Genomic DNA, 23,655 nt, shown 5'->3' on the forward strand with positions numbered 1-23,655 from the left:
CTCATCCAAGGTCACCACCGAGGACGGCAGGGTCTGTCGTTCACCCAGGGCGCTCTCACGAATCTAGAGATGACCCCATAACCACCTGCCCCCTCCCCCATAACCTCACAGCGCCGGAGCCCCCAGGACGTGCTGCGTCCTACACGCCCGTATTTGACTGAAGCCAATGTGAGAACTTACTGAGCTGCCCTGACGCTCCCCGGAGACCAGCGTCAAGAACCACGGTTTAAGGGGGACACAGCCCCACCTGCTCCTGCCTCTCTGCTTTGGGCCCAGGTGCGCCCACCACGTGCCCTGAGAACCCCTGGCAGGTTCCTCCCACCAGCTGCTGACCTACACTCACCCCCTGCCAGCCCCTCTTCCTTCCCCTTGGGCGGCCCCCGACTTTCCCCTGCGGCCTCTCCCCGGGTGCAGGGCGGGAAGCCGCGAGGGAGCGGCAGGCTGTGGCCGTGAGGGGCTCTCCGGAGGCTGGGAACACCTGCCGGCCAGAAGGTCTCACCTGCCCCCGTCCTCCATCACACCTGCTGCCAGAGAGGCGCTGCCGCACCCCCTCCCTCGAAGGGAAGACCCCGCCCGCTGCAAAGACCGGAGGAGACCAGCCAGCAGTTTCCGACCTACTTCTACGTCATCCATCACTTCAACACGTGCCAGGGTTGGGTCTGGGTTTTCCTGTTTCCCCCGAACAGGGAACAAGGGGGCCTAGGAGCCCTTTACACAACCAGCTACGAATTTCCCCAAAGCCTCGGGTTCCAGCAGTAACTCGTCAGGGTGCTGTTGCTGGGCCCCTGGGGTGACCGGGCTCAGCATCCCGGCACCACGTTCCCTTTGCTGGGACTCGGCCCGCCTGGGGACCACGCCATCAGGAGTGGGCAGGGGGCAGAGCGCCAGCCCTGGTCCCTGGTGGAGGCCGGTTACCCGGTGGACACAGACCGGCTATCTGCTATGGAATCAGTGTCCGGCCGGCCCGCTCCCGCCCCGCCTCCCCGGGAGCCTTGGTGCGTGGCGGGCAGTACTCACGATGGGGCTGGCGTTGATGTAGTCAGAGCTGCCGTGGCTGTTCTCTGATTTCAGCCGTATCCGGGAGTGGTCGTCTGCAAGCCCCAAAGCAGAGCGTTAACCCGTGCAGGGCGTCATCCAGGGCCACCACTGCCCCCTGCCCCCAGGTCCCGCTGAAGGCCGCCACCACACCTCCCTCCCTCCCTCCCTCCCCCACCGAGGGTCCTTCAGCCCACGAAGTGGAGCGTCAGGGTGTGCAGGGAACCTCGTGTTTTTCTTGTGTCAAGTTCCAACGCCAAGGCTGGGTGCTCCTGGGCAGTAGCTCATGTAGTGTTTGCCTTTAAATAACACGTATTTGGTAACACAGAGAAAATAAACATCATCGTGGACATGAAGCTATTAGACCATCCTTCAGTACATACAATTCTGTCGTCTAGAGAAGGTGAAATACTTGAGATTACAAGAATGTAGCTTTACAAGGAGAAAAGAGCAAAAGAAAATGCAGCGGAAGAGGGTGCGGGGAGCAGTGTTCACTGGGGACTCACCGACACAGAAACGTGCCTAAAACGGGCAAAACAATTTGACGGGTGTTGAAACCAGACGCTCAGAGGGGATTAAGGACATGTGATCGGTCACAGCTTAATGTGTTTGCTATGTGACTCATCCCTGACTTTGGTTCTGGACTAACCACCCTCCTGCGGTCAGTGACAGCTCTCTGCCCGTTTTCAGGAGCTTTCACGGCCAGCAGGGCACCCCCGAGAGTCCCCGTTTCTCCCACCTTCCTCCCCTTCCTCCGCAAGGTGCAAACTTGAAAATGGGACGCGCCGAGCTCCATCATCTTGTACGGCAGGGAAAGCCTTCCGGCGGCCCCCATACCACCCGCTTCTGCTGAGAAAGCCTGGCTGCAGCCCCAGAGCTCAGGGTTTCCAAGGCGATGAGTGTGTTACCCCAAGTCCAGGTTCCCGGCATTTCAGCCGCGTCTCCCCACTTCCTGCTCCCAGCCCTGGGAGCAGCTCGGCAGTGGGGTCAGGAGAGCACGCACGGGGGCTTTGCTGTGGTTTGTGTCTCCTTCCTTTCTCTGGGAGATCTTACTTATTTACTTATTTTTTGTTTTAAACAGTTCTGGGGCTTGGGAAACTTGGCGAGGCCTAAACTGATTGAACTTGGAAGGTATCGTCCACTGGAGACTGGACGCCATCCTATCCGTCTTATTGAGGTATTAACGTTGGCTTTTTCCCAGTAGAGACAAGACAGGTAAGAAACATCTAGAGACGGGGAAGGGGTTCACGCCTGACATGTTTACCTGATCACAGGTGACACGGACCAGACGCTGTGGAATGTTCTGAAGGTGTTTACAATGGCAGCGGCCAAAGCCCCCCGCTAAGGTGTGACCAACGATTCAGAAGTCCCCGGGACTCAATGGCTTTGGGGTCCTGCACATATCTGTTCCTGAGAGACTGAAAACTGGCTGTGGCAGGAAGTTGAAATAAAACCCACGAGAAAAGTCGGTCAACTCTGACATTCCAAAGCGCTACAAACACTCACCCCAAGATGGAGTTCAAGAGGCCCAGTTTTTCAGTGTATGTGTGTGGGGGCGTCCAGACATGTCAAAGCCAGAGACGGTGGGAGCCGCTCAGAAGCCGGGCCCTTCTCTGAATGGGGACCATGCCTTCTGCCTGCACACTGAAGCCTGGATACACAGAGCAGGGCTTCTAGCTGATTCCAAAGGGTTCCCGAGGGTCTCCCAGGAGCCCCCCTCACTGCAAATATTCTCCACAAGCCCACTTCAGGTGTCGCTAACAGCAGCAGTTGGGCTGCTCCCAGTGTCTGAGAACCCGTTACCCAGGGCAGGGCTGCTGGTCATCGCGACGGAGGGAACCAGGGAGGAGGGCCCGGAGCTTCAGAGGGTGCCGTTCACACCCAGGGCGGAGTGGCCCCCTGGTCGCACTGAACAGGCCCAGGACTGGGGGGCTGCCGGGTCCCTCTCATCTCCACAGGGCCGTGCAAGCAACCAGGCTCAGTAAACAAGGGCCAGCTGGATTTTCTAGTCGGAAAATCAAGAAAACGTGTCCTCAGTCTGGGAGTCTCGGTGAGCTTGAACCCCGATGGTTCATGGGAAAACCTGTTTTGAGCAGAGACGGAGCCTTAGCTCGCTGTGAGGACAGCTCCCAGCGTCCTGCGTCCCTGCGGGCACCGGTCCAGCCACCTTCATCCCCGCAGGGCACTCTTTCCAAGATGCCACTGAGCCTGGGACAAGGGCTTCCAAAGCTCAGAGTTCTACCTTCCCATCACATATTTCATATTGCAGCAATGTGTCGATTTAAAAATTAACAGTGGGGCTTCCCTGGTGGCGCAGTGGTTGAGAGTCCGCCTGCAGATGCAGGGGACACAGGTTCGTGCCCCGGTCCAGGAAGATCCCACATGCCGTGGAGCGGCTGGGCCCATGAGCCATGGCTGCTGAGCCTGCGCGTCCGGAGCCTGTGCTCCGCAACGGGAGAGGCCACAACAGTGAGAGGCCTGCGTACCGCAAAAAAAAAAAAAAAAAAAAAAATTAACAGTGAACTTTTTTTTTTTTTTTTAGTGTGGGACCATCTTGAACCTCTCTCTGAAACACTGGGGGCCATCCCAGAAGGGCCAGAGTCCGGCGGAGGGTCGGCTGGTGTAGCAGGGACGGTCCAGTGGACGTTTCACTCGGCCGGGCAAGTCTCAGCCATTCTGTGGTTCACTGTTCCTGTTCTGAGGGTGGCTGCTGTGTTCTTTGTGATGCACAGGGGAGACAAGGCTGCCTGGCGGGATTACCGGTTCACTCAAGGTCAACAGCCAACAGCGGGGTGGAGGTGAAGCCAGGGCGGGGCTCCTGAGCAAATAATCCCCTCTCCTCTGTGGATCCGCGCATACCGTTCCTCTGTCTTCTCCGTTATAACCACAGAGCAAGAAGTTTTACAACTACAGCGCTTACATTTTAATGAAGAGCTGGGTGTGTCCTCCAAGATCCTGTTGTGAGACTTCACTCAGACGCCAGGAAGCAAGGAAATTCAGGTAGTGTCTCCCGCTGTACCTGGCTCTACAACCCAGTTATTTTCCTCTCATAAGACCCACAGTAGTAAATTTTATCGAGGAGGGAAGGAGAAAAACACCTACTAAGGAGAAACTTGCTGAATTAACCCTCTGTGCCTGTTCCCTTTCTGAAGCCCTGAAGAATCTGTGTACCGTCCCCGTGTTCAAGAGCGGTGCTTTGAATGTCTGTAGCTTCTCCGTGTCCTAATGTTTCACGTGTATCGTCCTCCTCCTTCCTGGAACACTGTGCCGTAGACGGAACAGAGTCCCTTTTCCCCATTTAGGCTGAGAAACTGAGGCTCTGAAACATCCAGTAATCGACCTGGCAAAGACCCAGAGCTCAGGGTCCAGGCTTGACCCAGCCTGGCCACCTGCTGGCCCGGCGATAGTCGGGTAAATGATTCAGTATCTGGAAGTGTCGGATTTGTCACCTAAAATGTAGGAAAACGATATCTAACTCACAGGCTTGTTGTGATAAATGGCTTCTATAAAGTGCTCATGGAAGGCCTGGCAGAGAGCAAGGGATTTAGGAACCAGTTCAAAAGATGACAGAGGGACACACACCGAAGTGACAAAAAGTCAGCTGAACCGGCAAAACTCATTGTGTGGTATAGGACGAGTTGTAGTAAATAAGGATGGTTTTCATAAATGCCAACGGAAGGAGTAAGGTCTAGAACTGCTTCTTGATCATGACGAGGGCAAAGGAGCCTGGAGCGAGGGAGACGTTGGAGGACACTGTGGCTTAACGATTCAGGCTTCTTTCTAGCCCGTGCCGTGCGTAGCCCGTGCCCACGTTCCACCGGAACCCACCCAAGGAGAGTGTGTGGAGGCCTCCCCCGCCTGTGACATCGTCTCCTAACATGGATCTTTAAGGATAGCGTTTCTTTAGCCTCCCTGATCGTGTCCCTCACACCGAGCGCACCGATACGTGCATGAGTCAACATAGGCGAAGTCATTGATGCTGCCGGCGGTAACGCTGGCGGTAACACGAGTTAGGCATCTGCAGAAGCCGTGGGTGGACACTGGCACCTGCCATGGGATTTCTTCATCCAAGAGGTCTGTCAATATTCCCCTGGGGCCCTGCAGCTGTCTCAATTTTCTGTTAAGATTGAGATGAAACCATTACACTGGTTGATGGCATTTCCTCTACTTGGAGGGTATGGCTGGTGCAAGCGTGCGGTGCGTCTGTGACGGGCCAGCGCTCTGCCGGGAGGGCTCTGAGTCTTTCTTGGAGACCCCACACACCGGGCTGTGCTCACAAATGGCCCCAGCGCCACCACTTCCTTCCTGAATTTCCTGGGTCCCCTGACGGGTGAGCAAACCGCAAACATCACCTGAACTTCTCCACCAGCTGTTAACGCCAGACGCATGTTCCCAGCCAGTGACACCTGGAAGCCAGTGACACCTGGAAACGTCTTCATTGACTTGGCCTTGTCACAGCTGAGGCAAAGCCATAAATGTTTGTATCATGTCTGTTGCAGGACTCTGAGGAGCTAAGTGTACGACACGTTCCTCCACAGACCCAGGAGCCGGAGGATGACGGCGTGAGCGCGAAGCACTTTTGCTCTGAGGCGGCGAGTCCTCCTTGGAGTTCAGCTCACACTTCTTTCCACCAGCGCCCCTTCCTCAGGAAGCCCGTGAGCAAGGGCTCTGCTCCCGTGAAGAAACCCACACCTCAAACCACAGGACCATCAAACGTTTAAGGAGGAAAGCAGACACTCGTGCTCTGCGCCTCCACGGCTCAGTGCCGGGCAGACCGGGGCGTCTGGGGCCCAGGGTCAGCACACCTGCCGGCGCCCCGGCGGCAGGAAGACAGGCTGGTTCCGTCCCTACCCAAGAAGCTGCCCCGCAGGGGACGGCCCACAGCCCGAGGCTCACGGCTGGCTTCCCGGCTCCAAACACGCCCGAAGCAGGTCCCAGAGGCACACGCATGGCCTGAAACGTGGTTCGAAGACTTCATCTCGTGTCTCATTTCTTACTTTCACCAGCATCTCTGTGGATCTCTCAGAAAGCAATCCCAAAATAGGCTCGCCATGCAGCTCGGCGGGTGACTGGCTGTACAGGCGGGTGACGGGGCTGGAGCAGAGCAGGAGCCCCTGTTCCAACCTTGCTGCTCAGCACGTGCAAGGAAAAGGTCCCTCTGGGCTCGGCCTCCGTGCCGAGCAGAACAGGCCCAAAGGTTTCAGGAGGTGGCCTGGCACCGCCCTGCCAACCACTGAGCCATCCACGGGCGCCTGGTGTCGAAGGCTGAATTGTGTCCCCCCCAAAAAAAGATGTGTGGGTGCACTAGCCCCCAGGACCTCGGGATGTGGCCTTATTTGGAGACGGGTCTGTACAGAGGGGATGGGGTGACAACACGGTCATGTGGGTGGGCCTCAGCCCGTGCCTGGCGTCCTTATAAAAGGGGGAGTTTGGAATCAGACACAGGCAGAGGAAGGATGACACGTAGACACGAAGGCCGAGGAGAGGGCCTGGGACAGACACCCCCTCGAAGCCCTGAGGGGCCAGCCTTGTCATATCCACCCTTGTCCTGGACCCCGGCCTCCCGATGGTGAGGACACAGCTCTGTGGCCTGGACGCTCCCGCCCCCGGAGTCGCGCCTCCGTCTGGGCCTGGCTTTCTCACAACGTCCTGTCTGCCCTTTTCACATGTCTAACGTCTTCCAGTTCCCTACGTCTTCAATGATGAGGCTGACCGAGATGACCAGAAAGTTCCTACCAGCTAAAAAATGTTAGCTTTCTATGAGAAAATTAGCCAATAGGTGTGAGGTGGTCCCTCATGAACCTGGGAGAGGGAGGGGAAGGAGGGGGAGGGGGAGGGGAAGGAGGAGGAGGGGAGGAGGGGGAGGGGGAAGGGAGGAGGGGGAGGGGGAGGGGAAGGAGGGGGAAGGGAAGGAGGGGGAGGGGGAGGGGAAGGAGGGGAAGGGGAGGAGGGGAGGGGAGGAGGGGAGGGGGGGAGGGGAGGGGGGAGGGGAGGGGGAGGGGAAGGAGGGGGAGGGGAAGGAGGGGGAGGGGGAGGGGGAGGGGGGGAGGGGGAGGGGAAGGGAGGAGGGGGAGGGGAAGGGAGGAGGGGGAGGGGGAGGAGGGGGAGGGGGAGGAGGGGGAGGGGGAGGAGGGGGAGGGGAAGGAGGGGAAGGGGAGGGGGGAGGGGAAGGAGGGGGAGGGGAGGGGGGAGGGGAAGGGAGGAGGGGGAGGGGAAGGGAGGAGGGGAGGGGGAAGGGAGGAGGGGGAGGGTAGCTCTGCAGAGAGGTCCCAGCAGCCCTGGTGACTGCGTGGGAAGAGGCTCCGGGACCCAGCCCTGGGCCACGGTGGGTACAGCGGTGGCCCCAGGGCACCGTCCTCGTGCCTGGAGGGCAGGATGGCGTGCGGCACAGTGTGCAAATGTTTGCTGGCAGCACGCGTGTTGCACACACCCAAGAACAACTCTGCATAATAAGAGCAGACACCAACCAAGCAAAACCGTGCCACCTGCACCGTTCTACCCAGAGACCATCAATCAACGGACCTCAGTCACGCATCTTCTCTGAGTGAGGGCCTGCATCCCCACTGCCCCCCAACCCCGCTGAGCTGAGGAGGGCCGGACACAGACGGCAAAGGGCGTGGCCTCGGAGGGCCCCTGTCGGGGGCAGCTCGCACATGTTGAAACAACGTGACACAAGTCTGTGTTCTATTGAGCACAGTGTTGTCACCAGAAAGCAATCCCGGTCTCCATCTGTGCTGACCAAGGGTAGACAGGGGGTGGACACAGGTGTCACCTTCAGCTGACAGTCACAGCACCCGACGGGGACCCAGGCTAGTATTGCTACACGTCTAAACTGAACTCTAATAAGGAAAGAATTGCTCGGTTGATGGTAACCTTGAGAGGACAGTGGCCAAACCACCTTAAAGTTTTGAGTTGCCAAGAAAGAGAATGCTAGGCATTTAACACATAACCAGATGAGGGAATTCTGTTCCAGAGACTCCAAAAGGGCGCTGAGCCAAAGAGATGGGAAACCCTAAACGTCAGAGTTCTGATGACACAGTGGTAAATATCCTGAGTAAGAAAACGAGAAAGACATCCAAAGAGACCAGGGTGGTCCACAGTGTGAAAGACCACATACGAAAGACGGAAGCGCGCACGCAAACCAGGATCATCAGAAAGGCTGACGTCCCGAGGGGGACGGTGCAAAACACACAGGGGATAACAGGAGAGTCTGTGCACCTGTGTTTGTTTAAACCGAGTGAAGCCTCTGTCTGGTGTAGATGAAATCATTTTGGTAGATAACAAACAGAAAATCTACTCAATTACAGTCTCGCTGTGGCCATCTCTATCAGAGAATACCTTTTCAAACCAACAAGGACAGAGAAGAGACAGTTAGGGGGTCGACAGACGCTGGGGGCCGATGTTCACGGGCAGGTTCTGGTCTCCGGTCCCGTGACCAGAATAGGTTCTGCGAGTCCTCTGGGTGCAGCTGCAGCGGGTGCTGGCCACGTCCACGGCGTGTCCTCGGGATGCACAGTCTGGCCACGGCTGGTTTCGACCCCACTGTGTCCCTGGGCCTCTGGGTCTCAGGTGCGTGACCAGAAGAGGGGAAATAGCGGGTCTGGGAACCAGGCAGTCAGCTTCCCAAGGACCAGGCCAGCCTCCTGACTGGAGAGCTTGTGAGGGTTTCGAGGGAGGGTGGCCACCAGGAGAAGAGGAGCTTATTAGGATCAAGTCACGTCGGAAAACCAAGGGGGTTGTTCTAAAGTTACAAAGGCTAGAGAGACGCGAAGTCCAAAAGGCAGTTATGAACCTTGACTGCATCTAGTTAACTAACCGCTGTAGATGATACAACTGCAATATGTGGAGCATTGGAAGATGGAGTGGAATGAGCGGCTAATAGGGGATTCCTGATTTTCTTAGTCGCAACAGTGGGGTCGTAGTTACGTAGGAGAAGGTCTTTACTTTTAGGAGACACAGGCTCACGTATTTAGATATCACGATGCCTAAACCCCACTTTGAAATAGTTCAGCCAGTAAAGAAGTAAAGCACACACACCGATCACACAAAAAAGGCAAAATACGGAGCGGCAGCTGTGCGGACTCTCGCTGGTGGGAATGTAGGCGATCGTCAAATGATCATCTCAACCCGAGCATTTTAAAACTTTTGCGATAAAAAGCGTGTGGGGGGAATTATGCCAAGCTGGCGACACTGCTTCTTTGCAAAGTGCCTCTGGACTGGCCGGCAAGGAGTCCCCCGGGGTCAGGAGGGCAGGGGGCAAGCCACGTCGCCCCCTGACGCCCCGGCTCACCTCTGGCTCCAGGCTCGTGGGTGATGGTGTAAATGGGACACTGCACACCTGGCCTTTTGCACGGTCTGCTGTGCGGGGATCTCCTGGGCTGCACGGGAGGGCGGCAGGCAGAGAGGGGCTCACGGAGCAGCCCCTGGAACATTCCTTCCTGGATCCGAGTCTGCCTGAGGGGGGCCTTGGTAGGCAGCACCCTGTATTCATCCCGTTGAATGTGGCTCTGTTCGTCACTCGAAGGCAGGTAAAACGTGTTTATAAAACGTGCGGATGGAAAAAGGCTGAGGGTGACCGTGGTGACCAGAGGTCAAACTCCCCTTGACTTTGAACAAGGATTCGTTTATCAGCAGTGAATGCAGAGTTCAATTCCGTATAAGGACGGACGGCTCGGGGCTGTGCCCTGTGATGTGCCCATTGCACGATGAACGGAAACCGGAAACGTGCAGGTCAAGGAGGAAACCCAGCCCGTCGCGGCCCTTCTGAAGGCTGTGATCGGCCTCTGGGCGCAGAAACCAGAGCGGGTTCAGAAGAGGGGCCCAGCCCCGGCTCCCGCCTCTGCGAGCAGCATCGGAATGGGACGGGGAGAAGCACAGACACCCGGTGACAGGAGGTTGGATGTCTTACACATCCAGTGGTCCAGCTTCAAGGAAAGGAGTGAAGAGAGGGCAGAAGCTGAACCTGAGTGCTGAACGGTGCAGACGGTGGCGCGGCCCCCAGCCCGCAAGCAGCCCCTCTGCCCTGGGGAGGCTCCGGCGGGGCGCTCCCACAGCCCAGGGGCCCCCCTCCAGAGGCTCCGCACATGCACAGCCCCACGGGAAGGCCCAGGCGCCTCCTCCCCGTGTCCCTTAAAAGCTCTTCAGTCTCCGGCAGCCCAGCTTCTGCTGTGATGTAGCAAAGGAAAAGCCTTCACGGAACTGGCTGGATAGTTTCCTGTCGCCACCAACACACCTACAGCCTTCCCAAACCCAGAGGCAGTTACTCAGCTGGTTCAGAGGCCGAAAAAAGGGAGCGACAGAAAGACAGCCAAGTCAGCAACTTCTCTGGACACTTAGCTTCTCGTGCAGCCGCTTTACGTGAGGGGAAGAAAATCCTGCTTGCTTGTTGGATTTAGGAGAATTTCCCACGACTGATGGCTAGAGGCTGAGCAGGTCACTCAGACGTGGCTGAACCAGAATACTCGCTGCGGGGGTTCTGCTGGGAGTTGGGAAAAATATGGAAACCAAAGGTTTTTCTGGAAATAGATAGTTTTCTGTGTGTTTCAAGGGAAGCGATGCTTTGTCAAGTACCGTGGGCCCTGGATGTATTTTAGACGTTCCTTCTGTGGAAGTTCGAAGTCTGTGTTCCTGTTCCCGACTCAGAAAGTCTCAGGTGAGTCCACAAAAGCACAAGGGGTTGGTGTCCCGTCAGCACAGGGCACCCGGGCTCGAACCCCAACACCCTCATCTGCCCGACGGGGGGGAGATGCAGGAGGGCTGGGGGGCGGGCCCGGGGCGCTCGGGGGCCGCACTCGATGTGCTCAGCCTGGCCGCTGACCTTTCCGTCACACGTGGCCCAAGCCTGGTGCCACCAGGTGACATGGCTCCCGGGAAGAGCCGGGCCAGAGTCGCTCTGACCCTCACCCGGCCCGTCTTTGGGGCAAGGCGGGGGGCCGAGCTGTGAGCTGCGTGAGCAGCAATGCCCGCGAAAGCTGAGCTGCGGGAAGCGGCATCACAGGCCCTTCTGTCCATCTTCACGTGCCCGTGTCTTCGGCTATACGTTCTCTCTGGTTTCATGTCTAAGTATTCCTGTGTCTGTGTGTCTCTCTCTTGTTATTATAACTCAGAATCACAAACATTTTTCTGTTTAAGATTGCACACCAAAATAGCATCATATTCCTGTTTTTAATTTAAAAAACAGACGAGCGGAATATTGCATAATTCTTTTTAAAAAGGCAAAAAAAAAGAATTTAAAAATTAAATTCTTTAAACTTCTGAGCTACAGAATTAGACCTAGCGCATGGCCAGCCAACATCTCATGAACGCTAGCTGCCTTGTCCTTTGAAAGACAAGTCACTTGTAGCTAGAATCTCCGGGCTGTCAGCGATGGGAAAGTCGCTAGCCCGGCCGCCCTTGAATTTCCCACCAAACTGCCAACTGGGACGTCTTCCAGCCTCAGCTGGAACGGCCCTCGTGTTGGCGGAGGTGGGGGGAGAGACGTTTCGGGGGCAGCAGACGAGCAAAGATGTGGAGGGGCTGGGAGGAGGGGAGCCTGCACACTGCCGGACTGGGCGGGGTCCAGGTGGGTGGCCCGGGGGGCCGCTGACCAGGGAGCCAGGCAGTAACTCCCCTCTCCCGGGTGGAGGATGGACATGAGGAGAAGCGGGGCAGGAGCAGAGCTGCTTCATGGAGGGAAGTAAAGGCAGGAAGGTGGGGTCCAGCCAGGGGTAGGGGGGAGCAGAGTGGGCCGGTACCGTCAGATCCAGAAATGAGGGGCCTCGCTGGAGGTGACGGGAGAGGATAAGGGCAAAAGGAGCAAATGCAGAGAGAGATGGCTCCGGGGTTTCCATCCCAAGCCCCGAGTGAGGCTGAGTGACACGGGTGGGTGCTGCGAGGAGCACGTCGAACACACGACGCTGTCGTGCACACCCCACTGTCCCCGGCTGGGGCGTCGACGTCGGCTTCAGGGAGCGGGGCGCGTGGAGGCCACCCTGTCAACGCCCTACGCTCCATCACGGACCGTTTCTGCGCCATAAGGAGTGAACAGCCGGACAATACGGAGAGGTTTCAGGAAGAGGCGGCGGTTCTCCCTGGTGGAGTTTGGCGAGACCAGTAAGAGTTTAAGTGAGGCCATCGCCGGAGGGTCCTGCCTGGGAAGAGATGCCGGTGGAGATCTGAGGACAGGATTTCCTCTAAAAGTTAAGGAGGCAGGAGTGTGGAGGACAAAGGTGGGGACGCACTTGCCGGGACTGGACCTGCGCGTCTGGGGAGGCTCTATCTGCCCGCTTGTCTCTGCAGGGTACTGGCCCCTACTTCCTGCAGGACCCCGGACAGGCGACAACCTAGGTCAGGCTCTGGGACGGCCATGCCGGTCAAGAACAGTGGCCTGTCTCTAACGCCCAGCGCCAGAGTCCAGCCAGGAAGGCGCTTCCCCTTCAGAGCCCTGGCTCCGGCCCACGTACGGCAGGCCCGAGGCCCTGGTCCCCGCGGGGCTGAAGCACCACCCCAAGGCTGAAGACAGGACACCCCACGTGCCTGAGGTCCTGGACTGTGGACCCATCGCTGACTCGGCACAGACGGAGCCCAGCGGCCGGCCGGGCTGCAGGGCGCGTGGACGGGAACGTGCCGTGTTGTGGTTGGCTCGGTGGAAGGGATGCTTTGAACTTGAGTATTTACCCTACAGGGCCTGACACCCGAGGAAGCCTCCAGGCCTGGGAGCACGCTGGATCCAGGCTGACGGTCTGCCCCCAACACCACATTATTTAGGGTGTAGTTGGAACACCCTCGCACCCCCTAACCTGGATCCTCTCTGAGGACAGTGGCCAAGCTTGGTTGACTGGGTGACCCAGCGTCTGTCAGCAGCTCTTGGCACAAGTAGGTGCTTAATAAACATGTGTCAGTTACTGTCTTTTCTGCTAAACATAAAACTTACAAATCGCAACAGCTCCTATTTTTAGAGCTCTTTAGGGAAAAGGCCCTCAGACGTCACAGAACTAGTCTGAACACTGACTAAACAGTTAGAAAAGACTTACACCCAGAAGCAGCGCGTTAGGATTTTACAAAGGTGTGTAATTCCCAGGCTGGGGCTAGAGCAGCACAGGAGTGTGTCTCTGCTCTCGCTGTCCCGTGAGCAGGCGTGGAGTCGCTGCCACTTGCTACGAGACAGGACATCTGCTGCTGCGTCTCCCAGGCCGGGGGGCGTCGGGATGGCAGCCCGGCCGCGCCTTTGGGTGGTGCCAGGCTGGTCCCCACTGGCTCCACAAGGCTGGGACGGGGCTTGTGACCCCGGGCGTGCTTCCCTGCGAGGGGGCTGGTCTTGCCTGTGAGCCCCAGCGTGGCTCTGCTGAGCCCTCGAAAAGTCAGCCCACAAAGTTCCTCCTGCCGTGTGTGAGGTCTGCACGCATCTCTCCCGTCTTCCGTCACCACGACAGTCACTCGTGCAGTCGGCATTTACGTCAGACACTTTGGTCACAGACACCCCCCAGATCCCCTCCCCCTGCAGGGGGATGTGTAGTAACCACAGCCCAGACCGGCCTGGAACCTGCTAGGACACAGGAGGCTGGTGTCTCTAGTAAAGTGACAGGAGGAGAGGAGGTGCAGGTGGGTGGGAAGACGCAGACTCGGCCCGCCCCTCCTTTAGTCCTCCGTGGGCCTCCGCACCTGTAGGTCACTCGTCACCTCACGTAGTGTGAGACTGCAGGGCTGGTACCTTCCTGTGTCCCCATCTCCTGGCAGTGACTCCTGGCCATGCTGGTGACACACTGTCGGGCTGAAGGCTGCGGGGGCACCTGTGTCTGCTCCTGCTGTGCCCACATCCTGCCCGGCCCACGTGACTGCCTGTCAACTCCTCATGGCCCTAAGTGTTCAAGGACGACGGTGTGAGGCCAAGTACAGGTGAGGATGAGGCTCCAGGGTTCAGAAACGAGCCTCGCATCCCAGAGCAACGGCAAGTGCTCGCTGGGATCTCTGTGTCCCGCCCGTGGCTCCAGGACTCGGCCGCGGGGCCGGAAGGAAGAGACGGCTCTGTGTTTCGAGGCTGGTGTCGGGGGCTGGCTCAGAGGGTGGTGGTCTCCCTGCCCTTTACGTGAGATGAATGGATGGACCCAGACATCATCATACTAAGTGAAGTAGCTCAAACAGAGAAAGACAAATGCCATATGGTATCACTTACATGTGGAATCTAAAATATGACACAAATGAACTTACTTACAAGACAGAAACAGACCCACAGATATAGAAAACACACTTATGCTTACCAGAGGGCAAGGTGGGGGGATAAGTTAGGAACATGGGATTGACATGTACACACTGCCATACATAAAATAGATCACCCACAAGGACCTGCTGTACAGCACAGGGAACGCTACTCAGTATTTTGCAATAACCTGTAAGGGAAAAGAATCTGAAAAAGAATATCTATCATCTGTCTATCTATCTACCTATTTATTATCTATCATCTATCTATATATCATCTATCTTATCATCCATCTCTCATCTCTCATCTATCTATCATCTACCTATATATCATCTATCTATCATCTACCTATTTATTATCTATCATCTATGTATCTATCATCTATCTATCATCTATCTATCTACCTATTTATTATCTATCATCTCTCTATATATCATCTATCTATCTATTATCTATGTATCATCTATCTATCTACCTATCTACTTATCTATCCATGTATAACTAAATCACTTTGCTGTACATCTGAAACTAACATGACATTGTAAATCAACTACACTTCAATAAAATTAAAAAAAAAAAATGAAGTGAGAGGACGTTTGCTGGCAGAGAGGGCAGACGGGCAGGAGGGGAGGACGCTGCAGCCGCGCGAGCGCAGCGGGAAATCCCGGGGGGCAGGTGCGGCCCATCCCTACCGCCACCGGCCGCCCTCCCGGCCAGAGCCCCGGCGGTACGTACAGGTGAGCACTGCGGGGCAGCGGTTCTTGGGCGCGTTCTCCTCCCTCTGGGCCACGAGCGAGCTGTCGGGCTCGGCCTGGTAGGCACACAGAGCCTCCCACTCCTTCTCCAGGCGGTTCTTGTTCTTCAGGTGGTCCTCCATGTAGGCCTGGAGGGAGAACGAGAGTCAGGAGCGCCAGCCGGGAGGGCGCGGGCCCCTGGCGGTGACGGGACGCCGGGCGGCCCGTGGGGTGCAGCCCACAGTTCCCCTGCTGAAGGGGGGTAGGGCTGGCTCGGGGCCTGGTGCAGGGCCGAGGGCTAACCAGACGCAGGGGGTGCGGCAAAGGCTGCCCCGTGCTTTGGTGGTTGGTTCAAAGGTGGTCACGCTGCGTTTGCCGCGGTGCCAAGGGGGGCGGTGAGAACACCCAGCGACCGTGAAAACAGACGCACACACCGCAGACCAGGTCTGATGCGCCAGCCCAGAGGTGGGATGTGTGTCCAGCCAGGAGCGAGGTCACGGGATGGGCGCAGTCACGGAGGCTTATGGCGCCGCACTTTGTGGGAAGAGGTTTAACACAGCGCGGGGGAGGGGCAGGCACGCGTGCAGGTGTGTCCGGTGCGGCTGGGGACAGAGAGAGCCCAGGGGCCCTGAATGTCTGGCTGGGCATCCAGGCTCTGAGGTCAGGAGTAAGGGAGGTTTGGGAGCCGGGTCTGCCTCTGTGCTTGGAAACACGCACAGGAGGACCCTGCTCTCTGCATCAAAGAAGGAACGTGCTCAGATACACGAAGAAGCTACCACCGTGCTACACGGAGGAAGCGAGCTGGAGCTGGGTTAAAAAACAGGGCCCACAGAAACGTGTTTGTCGGTAACTTCAGTCTGAGAAAGCACCTCAGTTGTCATGCTCTGCACTCAGTCTCATTTTCTTTTTCCCCATCGCAGAGAACCACTGCTTACCAACAGATACTATGATGCAATAATTGTTTGAAATATTTTCAGTGAAAACTACGGAACACACTGTTTGAAAACTATTGTATTATCCAAGCAAAATCGTGTCCAAGTGGTTTCTCTTGGACAGAAACGGAAACCACACCCTCCCAAGATCCTCCAGAGCCTGGGCCAGGCGCTCAGCCAGGGGTCCCGGTGGGGACAGCCAGGAGGCGGGGGGACCCTGCCCGGCACCATGGCTGCCGTTTAGTCCCCAGATGAGGGCTGCCTATGCGCACAGGCCCCAGTCCAGGGAGGGAGCACAGGTGTCACCAGCGGTGACGACAATCCCGCCACTCGCCACACAGTCGAGGGCAGGGAGCTCAGACGGGGCCTTCGCTAGGGCTGCCCCCGCTCCCGTTTCTGTTGGCACAGAAGTCATTTTTCTTGAAATTGGCTGGCTTTTCTGAACCCACCGGGGGTGCTGCATTTAAGACACTGGGCTGCTCTGATGTGCGCAGCGTCACGTGGCTGGCAGTGTTAAAAAACAAAAACAACAACCCGAGTATCTGACCCACAGCTGCTCTGATCTTAATTTGTCAGGCACTTGTCTGTTGGCAGCGATACTAGGAGGACTGGATGGGGAAACAAAGGCCTCCAGAACGTTCCCTCCACAAAGACTCCCAAGCCAGTGCTGCCTACTCACCTTATTGATCTGTTCAGTCCAGAAACGACTGTGATTTTAAGGAAGAGCATTTCAAAGGACCAACCCGGGTGGCTTTATCGCACCCAAAGGAGATAGTGGTCCCATCCTCTAACATCTTGCTTGTGGGTCTTCAAACATGCCCGCACAGCAAAATGAAACACACACGCACACACGAGGCCAGGTCTCCAGCGGTCAGGCACCCCGATGTCCGGCCAAAGCTTACACCCGTCCCACATCACCCCGACCCCTCCGTCAGCCCCCTCGCCCACTCACTCCAGCTGACCACCCGGCTCGGATCATCCCCCCCACTGCTCTTGGCCACCCCGGCTCATCGGCACCCACTCCAGGGGACAGAGAGGCATGAGAAAAGGAAGGACAGTCCACCAGACAGTCGTGCTGGGGTCCCACACTTCTCAGGGAAATGTTGACTACAGCGACTTGAACTGTCTTGTGTTATTCACTCAACAAACACCGACTGTAGTCCATGTTGGTCTGACTGGTGTGTGTATCAATGTGCGTGAGCTGAACCAGAGCTCGGAAGCCGGGTGCCTGGTGGGCGATGTTCCAGGGGAGAAGTCACCCTCGGGGCCGCCTGGCCCAGCAGCTGAGGGCCCCCCGGCAGGTATGGCTCCGGGAGGGCCAGCGACGGGGCCCTGGGTGACGGTCACATATCCCTCAGCCCCCTGCTCCAGCCGCTTAGGGAACCAGCAGATGGTCTTCTATGCAGAAGACCGAGAACTGTGACCATGAACCCCTTTTCAGGCACAGACCGTGAACCTCAGAAGCTCACCCTCATCAGGAACAGAAACATCGCAGCAGTTCTAAGTGCCCGGCCACTGCCAGCCGCTGGTGCCCACACAGCTCACAGGTTTCTTTGGGTGGGGAAGAAGCAACCTTAAGGGCGCAATCTAGAACGTGTAAACACAGAATGTTTTCTTTTGGGACAATCATTATGGAACATCAGATACGTATTTCTTGTACCAAAGCTACCCTAATAAGGATGACACTGAAGTTTGGGGAAAGACCAACTAGCTTATTATCCAGCTTAAAATACGGTGTGTGCGGGGGTCCCCGGGAAGGAGGGGTAGTTCTGCGTAAAGTGTACAGTCTCAGTGCTTCTGTGGTTACTTTCCCCAAGACTGGTTAATGTACAGTCTTACAAATGGATGTAAAACTGTTTCTGGCAAAACGATTTGGGATCCTCACTTTTCTTTGGAAAATACTCTGTTCACAGAGTCCATCATGAATGAATGAGCTTCTTTCAATAAAATGTGATGGATTCTAAAATGATAAACCCTGGCAGGTTGAATCAGGTCTCAAATGTTGTCTGCAAAAGGGGCATCGGCTATATCGTAATTCCTGTAAACCGCAGCTGTTTTAAGTTTCACATTTATCTTAACTGTGGAAAGTGAAATCATGCTGCAAGTTGACTTGAATTTCTAAACTTATGGCAAGAAGTATCAACTGGGACTGTAGTACGCAAGCTTGAGTGACACAGGGAGGAAACAGTCGTTACGAACATTATTACTTTGTTTCGTTGAGAATGAGCTCATCTAAAGATACACTTGATTATATGAAAACTGAGATAAAGTTTTCATCCTCTCAGCACGTATTACTACATTCGTCTGTGTTTGCCCTGCTCCGGTCATGTCAATTTGACCTATTCGTTGTTTCCCTATTAGTATTTTTACAGAACATCACTCACTGTGTTCAATGGACATGATTCCCATCCACGTCTGAGGAGCTTTTGCTCTTCCTGTTTGTGGATTAGATGTTTTTCTTCTGAGACCTGAGAGTATGTTTCATGTTGTCTGTCAGGAAGCTAGGCCTTGGTAGTAAACTAACGTGTTTTATACAAATACAAAACCTGCCACCATAGCTCAATACGACGAGGCCCCTTCTCGTCAAGGGTGTGAGAACAGGTGTAGCGATCCTCCCCAGACACCATCACCGCCCGGAATGATTAGGTGAGTTAACATGAAATTTAAACACGATGCACGTTCTTCCCCCAGACTGTAGGTGTGCTAAAAGGTGACATTTAAAATACTTTCCTTTAACGTGTGTGTGTGCGCGCGCGCGCGCGTGTGTGCGTGTGTGTGTGCGTGTGTGCGCGCGTGTGTGCGTGTGTGTGCGTGCGTGCGTGTGTGTGCGCGTGTGCGTGTGTGTGTGTGGTAGGAACGGGAGGAGGGCTTAGTTTAAAAAACAACAACTAACTTTTTATTCCATAAATAGCACATGTAGAAAACGAAGGAAAGCAGAATGAAAACAGAAGCTGCTGCTGACGTCTCCACCTGGAGCCAAACAGCAAGGCCTGGGATAAACTCCACCATTTCGGGCACAGGTGTGAGCTGCTTTTTTTCTGTTCTGACAAGCGTTGCTTAAGCTTTGGGCGACATCAGTATTATAGACTTTTCTTATTTAAGTTGAAAAGATGCTGAGATGAGGGTCTTATAGACACAGAACTGCTGGTGTCCTCCTGCTGCCGTGGCCTCCTCCTCCATCCTCCCTCACATCCCCTTTCTGGTTCCTTCACAGGCTGGCATTTCTGGTCACAATACCACCTGCTTCAAAAGCCACCAATGGTGCCCAGATAGCATTGTCCTTTGTCCAGACTTCACTTTACTAACCTGCGACTCCGTCCCAATAAGAACACGTCCCACTGTTTGAAGCCTCCGCCGTCACCATCATTCTGGACGTTTTCTTCAAGCCGATTGTTCTGTCATGAATCTACCCAGAAGTCCAGGTCAGTACGGATGCGTCCTCCTCCTTCACGCCCATCACTGCCTTCTCTCGTCTTGCTTTCCTACAACCCACCCCCGCCTCAGACACTAGTTTAAAAGCTGCATTTCCGTGACGTGGACCCCAGTCGGCTTTGTGGGCACCAGGCCCCCCCTCCTCTCATGAGCTCACTTGTTCAGGGTGGGGCCCGTGTCGCATGCACTTAGCACACAGTCAATATGTGTTGAATGACTGATCGTAGCCTGGAAAATTCTGTAAGAAATTTGTGCTCCAGGTAAAAATTGTATATTGATGGCTGGCATGCCAAAAAGTTTGCCAATGAATCTTCTGAAACTTGGAAGAACTGCCCCCAAAAGTACCAAAGGACTTCGGAACGTTTCATTGAATACTTCCTGCTGCTTTCCTCCTTTCTGCGTTAGCCACCAAACAGCTTCACAGTTCATGTCGACGGGTGGCTCCAAGTCCTGACGTTCCAGCGACAGCCCCGAGGTCGCGGCGGTCTCACAGGCCTGGAGGAGCAGCCCCAGGTCAGAAAGCGCTTCTCCCAGACTCTCCTCCGTTTTGGTCTTAACCATCCTCAGGGTCCAGGTCTGGCGCTGTCTCCCTGAGACGCTTCTGTGGACTCCTGTGCCCTCAACGAGTGGCCCTCACTGGGGACGTTCCATGCACTGTCACTAGTGTAAGAAGCCTGTCTTCCCCATGGGTCGTGAGCTCCTGGGGGTTAGGGACCCGTCTTACACCAACATCGTCAGCCTGCACAGAGGAAGCTCTGGGATACACAGAGCAGAGCAGGACGAATCGCCAGCACTGTAGCGGGGGGCCAGCCAGGTGAAGGGGATCCCCCGCCATGTCCATGCAGAAGACCTCTGTCAAGTGGAGTCAGGGCTCCGCACCAGTTGGTTCAAGTTGAAGAGCTTATACAGATGAGCTATGACAGCTACCCCGGTTCTTAAAGAACGTCTGGAAGTCAGTCAGTCTTTAATGTTGAAGAGTTACTCACTCCACTCAGCTAGATTCTGGGTGACGGGGGTGGGGGGACTGCAAGGGTTCTCGGCTGGAAGGACACAGCGTTGTGTTTCCATGCTCCTGGAGCCTGTCAGGGGAATTTCACTCGAGCTAATTCCAGATGAGCCCCGAGTGCAAAGGTTTCTAAAACCTTCTTGAATTGTGATATTTTCAAGGGCCTAGGTTTGATGTACTTGCATAAAGATAATCCCCATATCCCGAGGTTTCAGATATGGGTTTTCCAAGTTTGTAGCCGAACCCGCTGACACTGACCTCGTGACCCCCGACCACACAACACCATCATTTACAACAGGCTGAAGATGGACCTGCATTTCTTCTGAGTTTCTTGCTCCTCGAGGATCGCGTCAGCTTTCACAAGACCCATTTTATGAGCTGTTGACTCAGTCTAAGGTTTTCCTCTTTAATCTGCCTCTCATCTCCGACTTCATCCTCCCAGCGCCGCAGCTCACATCCCCTTTTCTAGCCCACACAATTCGACTGTTTGGGTAGGAAAATGACCAACAGTTTCTGGGGCAGGGGGACCACGTACCACCTGATGACTTTTCAGGAAATGCTCTCGCGTGTTGAACAAACCACTGGCTTCCAGGTTCACTGGAATCATTTTACACAGAATCCCAGAACTTGTGGAACGAAAGGGTTACTGCCATTATAAAGTGGAGACTTGTGTCCACAATTTGTTACTATCACTCAGATATATTCTGCACTGTCTTCTGATCAAATTGTCAGCATCTTCAGGTCAAGAAAGCAATTCCTAGGAATATGGAATCTGGGTTGTGGAGCACAATAGAGTTTTGTTAATCACAGGAGCACTTTGTGTCTTTGGGAGATTAATTTCACCCATCACTCACAGAGTCTCTGTGAGTGCCTGAGGGAGCTTCTCCAATAGGAAGGCAACTCTAATAAATGGAGAAGGCGTTCGGCTTGATTCTGAAAGACTTCTTAACAGTGTGATAAACAAAGAGGTCTGGTGCCCACACGACGACTTTTTGGGCAAACCATCTAACCTCACTGACCCTTAATTTACTGCTGCATAAAACCGGGAATCATAGTACGTATTTCTAAGGTGGTTCTGACGCTTGACTGAGTTCATATATCAACTATACTTTGTAACTATAAAGTATATACAGATGGAAGGGATGGTGATTCTCATTAGAAAATCTCGTAATGTCTCTTCTGTATTCTGTGACTACACGGCTCTGGGGACATTGACCATTATCTAATGAAAACCATTATCTAATGAAATGTGATGCGTTAAGTCCGCAGCTTGAGTGGAGAACTTGAGGGGCGTCGCCGTGGACAGACGTTGCTGTCGGTGTGGTCAACCTTGCTGGGTACTATTAAACCGACGAGAAGCAATGCCACTAAGTACATAGCTTGTGGTTTCAACACTGCTTCTGATCCACAAGGGACAGTGGTCCTTCTCACAAGCCCGCAGTTTCCTCACCGCGTGGATCTCGCGGATCCGGCCCTGGAGCTCGTCCCTTCTACGTGCTTCTCATCGCTGGTTTAATAGGGAGGCGTTTCCTGACCAGTCTCGAGGAGTCACTGGAAATGCCAGTTTAGGAGATGATGGACGTGAAGCTGAGCTGCTGATTTCTGGTGTGGAAAGAGCTCGTGATGCCGTGTGGGGCTCTGCCCTGGCACCTCAGATCATGTCGGGATCTGGACTGTTTCACAGGCACCATTTTACTAGCGTCAACATCAAGGATCAGTTTTCAGGGTCACAAGGAAAGAATCCCACTTACTAAAATCTTCTATTTCACCACATGTAACAAGGGCTTCGGGCCATGATTGCTCTAAGAACAGCTGAGGGCACCTGGCTCCGCGGCCCCCCTGGCCGCCTCCGTGCTGCAGGACAGGCGTGCTGCTGTCCGCCTCCGAATGCTGGGAGGATGGGTCTGGAGAGCTGTGCAAGTTCGTCTGAATCCAGCCCGCAGAGCTGGGATCCCGGCTGCCAAAGTGCTCAACCAAACCCACGTGGGGGCGGCCGCGAGAGCCCGGGTGGACCACACGGTTCTAGCTCTGTTAAAGGGCACAGAAATGATGTATGCTGGCATCTCTTACCGCTAGCAACGAGAGGGTGACATACTGGGAGGGGCAAGAGGACTTATTAAAGAGAATAATGAAAATAACCTTTTAACACAAAATACTAGAGCTCATAAGGATGGTGGACCATTGCTGAAAACAAGCAAACTAAGATCCAGTTGGCACCATGTCGCATTGCTCAATACAGTTGGAAACCAGTAATGTCAGCATCAAACCGTGTCCGCACAGATCTTGGGAGACTTCTGTTGCTTTGTGAGTCTTCAGACGTGAAACAAGTAGAAACTGTCCCAGTGAAAGTTCATTTCACAATGATGCTGCCAGGAACAAGCTTCTTCCTCTGAGGAGCAGGTGTAGTAAAGGAAGGTGGGTTTTCGGAAGATCCAATTATTATTAGGAAAGCGTTGTCTCTATGCCCTTCTCGGGTTGGGTGCCTATTACAACAATCAGACCTTTTGTTGGAGTAAGAATACAGCCTTTACGTTTCCCTTCCTTGTGAGGGGACCACAGGCTGGTGTTTCAAAGCCAGGCAGAGTCAGATGAATGCTTTTAAAAGCCAGTAAGCTGATTCTGCTGCCATCTGGGGAGACGATGACCTTTTTTCCTTTAAAAATAATCATTGTCACCCGTCTTCATTAATACATTGAAGGGAAATGTTTATGCTACATGTTTGAATGCCAAAAGTAAGACATTTAAATTCCAAGCAAAAAATATGAAAAGATGAAAGGAGAAATTAGATGGGGTTAATTGTCTGGGCTTAGCACATATGGACACAGAGACGCGGGAAGAGCAAACTGCTCGATGAAAAAGGTATTTTGGTTGTCTCTAGATTGCTGCATCTGGCACATTTTAAATGTTATTTATTAATATTATGCATCAGGCAGGCTAAGATATTTGGAATTAGAAATTCAAAGTAGTCCGTTCAAGCTCAAGGAAGGACAGATACGGTTAAATGATCAGAGGGTAGTTTTGCTGTTTCTTAGCTTAGGAAAGATTTGCTTGAATGGAATCACAAACCATGCAATTGTATTGGAAACGCCATCTGACTGCGATAAAAATAACGAGTGAGGCTCCGCCCCCGTGACTCACCCTCTGTTCTCACACCTGCCCAACCTGCCCAACGTCTCACCTGTCGTGGGGCTCCTGGTCTCACCGGATAGTTAAACACGCACCGCTTTATCGCCTTCAAACGAGGAACTTAAGATGCAGAGCAGCTATGCACACATCGTATTAAAAAAAAAAAAAAAGGGAGGGCTTCCCTGGTGGCGCAGTGGTTGAGAGTCCGCCTGCCAA

The 23,655-nt window shown here is 54.6% G+C and overlaps 1 protein-coding gene across 4 annotated transcripts in view; it reads right to left on the bottom strand.

The window, feature by feature from the left end:
• PTPRN2 (protein tyrosine phosphatase receptor type N2) overlaps positions 1-23,655 on the bottom strand; it is a 689,600-nt gene that overhangs the window by 46,421 nt on the left and 619,524 nt on the right. For all 4 annotated transcript variants that reach the window (XM_033863563.2, XM_033863561.2, XM_033863564.2 and 1 more), the window contains exons 15-16: positions 14,945-15,092; positions 1,018-1,091 (exon numbers count right to left, since the gene is read on the bottom strand). In XM_033863563.2, coding sequence (XP_033719454.2) covers positions 1,018-1,091; positions 14,945-15,092 — 222 coding nt within the window. The remainder of the gene's footprint in view (positions 1-1,017; positions 1,092-14,944; positions 15,093-23,655) is intronic.

This window comes from Tursiops truncatus, chromosome 9, assembly GCF_011762595.2.
Source record: "Tursiops truncatus isolate mTurTru1 chromosome 9, mTurTru1.mat.Y, whole genome shotgun sequence".
Classification (NCBI taxonomy): domain Eukaryota; kingdom Metazoa; phylum Chordata; class Mammalia; order Artiodactyla; family Delphinidae; genus Tursiops; species Tursiops truncatus.